This window comes from Impatiens glandulifera, chromosome 8, assembly GCF_907164915.1.
Source record: "Impatiens glandulifera chromosome 8, dImpGla2.1, whole genome shotgun sequence".
NCBI classification, from domain to species: Eukaryota; Viridiplantae; Streptophyta; class Magnoliopsida; order Ericales; family Balsaminaceae; genus Impatiens; species Impatiens glandulifera.
Window position 1 is genome coordinate 8,871,147 of NC_061869.1, and position 3,977 is coordinate 8,875,123.

At 35.7% G+C, this 3,977-nt stretch overlaps 1 protein-coding gene across 1 annotated transcript; it reads right to left on the reverse strand.

Annotated features, from left to right (window-relative positions):
- Nucleotides 1–621: 621 nt before the first annotated feature.
- LOC124911672 (calmodulin-binding protein 60 D-like) lies at nt 622–3,605 on the reverse strand. Its single transcript, XM_047452180.1, has 8 exons — nt 3,210–3,605; nt 3,047–3,122; nt 2,920–2,978; nt 2,339–2,832; nt 2,103–2,263; nt 1,819–2,025; nt 1,452–1,662; nt 622–1,325 (listed from the first exon to the last, which is right to left on the reverse strand). The coding sequence occupies exons 1-8, from the start codon at nt 3,332–3,334 to the stop codon at nt 766–768; spliced, it is 1,893 nt and encodes a 630-aa protein (XP_047308136.1). The 5' UTR covers nt 3,335–3,605; the 3' UTR covers nt 622–765.
- Between the last annotated feature and the right edge of the window lie 372 nt (nt 3,606–3,977).

Below are 3,977 nucleotides of genomic sequence, written 5' to 3' on the forward strand. Positions count from 1 at the left end.
ATCCCCACCCCATTCGGTTTTCAAGGAATTCTCGCGATGCACCGTTTATACCATATTCTAAAAATAAATATTTTTTTATATAATCAAATTATATAACCGAATTTTTTTATATAATATATATTGTAATATGTTAAAATTTATATTATTATCCAAAAAAGTAAACTTAAAATTTTTATAAAATATAATGATTAAATAAATATATAAGTAATTTTATATAATTAATTGTGTTTTTAGTATTCTGGACATAATTGGGGTGAAACCGAAGAAAAATCGCCCCAAACGAAATAATCCTATTCAATTACCCTAAGACGGTTTCAAATTTCAATCCTTTGGTAGACTATAGAGTAATGAAATCTAACCTTTGTTGAAAAAATATATCTTCTTTGACTATTTTATGAATGAAATCTAACTTTGTACATAGTCATTCAAACCTATTAGAATAAATGACAAGTTTATTTATGTTCGTTATTTCTTAAAATCGAATATGACACCCAATAGGCATGATGCTTTACTTTTCATTTTTATCCAACAAAGTCTTAAATTCATAATCCAAATTTTATTAGAATTAAGACCAAATCAAACAACCCCTAAAAATCATCAGATATATCTCCTGGAGTTCAGTTTGATCATTCCCCACATGGTGATTGGGTTTTATCTAACCGATTTTACTACTTTTGTAACTTAAATATTTAAAATTAAAAATCTTACAATATAAAAATTATTAATTAGTTTCCCTTAAGATCAAAGGTTAAATAAACAAAGGCCTTAATAATTATCATCCAATTCCACCAATTGAGCCCTTCTTTCAGCAGCTTTCTTCCTAATAAAAATCCCCCATCTCATGGCTGCCTTCAACTTCAACCACCCAACAACCGCCTTCCCCGGAGGACCACCTTCGTCGGCACCACCAACACCAACACCACCGCCCACCAACCCGTAGTTGTTATAACCCGCATTGTTAGGTGCAGCATATATCGAAGCTGATGTAGAAGGGTAGCTTATCGAATCCAATGTACTACTAGTAGTAGAGCTTCTACTATGACCACCTTCCATGTTCAAAAACCCTAGTAACTGCTGCATATCGTCGTTTTCAAGCATCTCGTGACTCCTCATTCGAATCTCCTCCTCTGAGAATAATTCCCCTGCACCAATGTTCCTGAACGAACCAAACTCCGATAATGCTCCTCCAGCGCCTGTGTGGAATCCCGACGTTAATGATTGTGTTGAAAGGTCTTCCGGTCTTGGTATTTGGGATTCATGGGGTAGTATGTATGGAATTGAACTTTGTGTTGGATTGTATCGCGAATCCAAACCATTATGGCATCCTAGTTAATGATGCATGCATTAGTATGAAATATGAATACATGTAATAGTTATAATTGGTCCTATTTGAAAACACTCTTTGGATTCAAAAGGTGTTTCTGTTTTTTCTCAAATAAACATGTCCTTACCACCGACTATAGGAGGCAGGCCCGTGTTTGTCGAGGATTGTTGCGAAGGAAGGCTCGTTGGGAAGGCGGTTTGAGAGTCGTATGAATTTGAATACTCTTGAGAAGCTAAATTATTATTGTTGTTGTTGTCCTTTAAAACAGATTTGCCATCATATTCTATAACATGCATCCAATTTTCATAAGCCTTCTTCACCAATGCATCTACATAAACCTGAAAATTACAAACAAACAAAAAGAATATTCAATCAGCTATCAAAATAATCTCTAAATGATTTACATTATCTCATCTGTTCTAGAACATAACATAATTATACGAAGTTTTCTTGTTCAAACTCAGCTAGCTCTGTAGAAGAATACAAACACTAACCTTTTGACTTTCCGAAAGGGTATCAGCGGAATGATATCCTTCTTCTCCAGCAATTAAGCCGATAAACTCATGGATATTATTGAAAACGACACCTATATTCTGGGCATCGTCGGAATAGTAAATGTAGAGCTTCCCAGTTAAGACACAAGTCTTTGCATGTTCTACAAGAACATCCCACATCTTGTTCGACATGCCACTTCCCAATATCTATATAAACACACAAGATAGATCATTAAACGATGAGATGCAATAAACGGGGAGGGGGTAAAATCGTATATACATACATTTCTGAGTCTCTGAGCATCTCTAACGACAAAACGAAGGAAATCTTCAACAGTTTGAATTCCTGATTTATTAAGTCTCTTGTGAAATGATCCATCTTTCCCAATCTTCTCAAGTCTCCAAACTTCATCATGTAATGCAGGTGGATAATGCTTCTTGTATACTACAGATAGTAAAGGAAAATATGAAACAGACCATCACAAATGAAGTAAGAACATGTAATTAAACAACCCCTTACATTCGCCTCTATGATCCTTAACAGTAAACGCGTCTGTTTTCGCTTCACGAATACGAATTCCTTCGCAGAATCCCGAGGCAACTTTAAGACCTAATCTGAACTTCCTACTTCTAATCCAACTAGAATTATCCGTAAACGCAAGCTCACCTAAACTTCCAATCCCATCTTTCAATATAACTTGCAAATCACCAGACAAAAGAGGCCTTTTCCCTTCCCGTTCCTTAACAATATGTGAATCAAACTCTTCCTGTCCCCATCCTTCATCATCCTCATTATTAAAATCACCCTCAAGAACAACAACGTCAAGTTTAACGCAAGATTCAGAGCCAGACGTCACAATTTGTTGATTATTACCGTCGAGTAAAACAACATGAATAGCCGTTCCATGTTCACCTTCAACTTTTCCACCTGTAAACAAAGGTAGAGATAATCTAGACCTAATTTGCAGCTGTAAGTTTCTCCCATCATGAGCTTGTATACGTTTTGGAGAAGCCCTGTATTTTATCAAAACGCAATGAATCCATCATCCATCATCATTCATCCATGAAAGCTGATGATTCATGAAAAAGCAATTTCTATACCTTTCACCAAATTTAGATGCGCCTAATTTAGCTAAAGCTCGTTCAACCTCTTCACTAACCTAATACAGATTCAAATCATTCAATAGAGGAAGATGATAAATCTGGATTTAAGAACAAAAAAACTTACAACTCTACGAAGAATAGGTTCGAGTGATGCACAAAGCTTCTGTAGACTATCGACTTTAAGAGCTTCAACAATAACGCTGTAAAGATGAATAGAACATGCATTTAGCAACAGTTAAAGCAATTTGTAAGCCATAAACCCTAGGTAGAGATATATATATATATACTTGGCGAGAGCAGGACGTTTGGATTCGCGTTCATCGGTTGAAGATGGATCCAGAGGCCGTTTTTCTCTGGAGAGGCTGGTACTACTGGTTGTTGTAGTTGAAATGTCGATGAATTTGGTCTGCATTTTGTCTGTAGAGATGATGAATTGTTGATTCAGAGCAGAGGAGAAGGAGTGGAATGAGAGATATCATGAAAGGAATGGAAATGACAAGTGGAAGAGGAGGAGAAGAAAAAGGAAGGTAAAAGTAGAAAGAAATGGAAATGGAGTATGTGAGATTTTCCTGGTAGTTTCGTAAGAGAGATCTTTATGATGATGGCTCCTCTTTCTTCTACAGTGGCACCTTCGTTCACTTCTTCTCTTCCTCCATTAACGATGTGGATTCCTTTGTTTGTTTCTTTCTACAGGGGAATCCGATACCCTTATCATTCATTATACACGTATCACATTTCTTTATTGTTTTATATTTAAATCAATTGTTCTCTTTGCACACATTAGGATGACAATAATAAACTTTTCGCATGGGGATGGATGGGAATGCTATTTGTGTTCTCGTTTTCGTCCCCCGGACACTAATAAATATAATTGAATATACAAGATTGTTAATATATTTATTTTTCGTGATTTATAATTTTAGGTATAAATTTTTTAGATAACATGGTATAATGGTGACACAAACTAAGACTAAAAACGAGTCGAGCTCGAGTAGTGGTCTACTCGATCTCGAGCTCGAAAAATATTAAATAGAACAGGGTTCTATGGTCGGTCC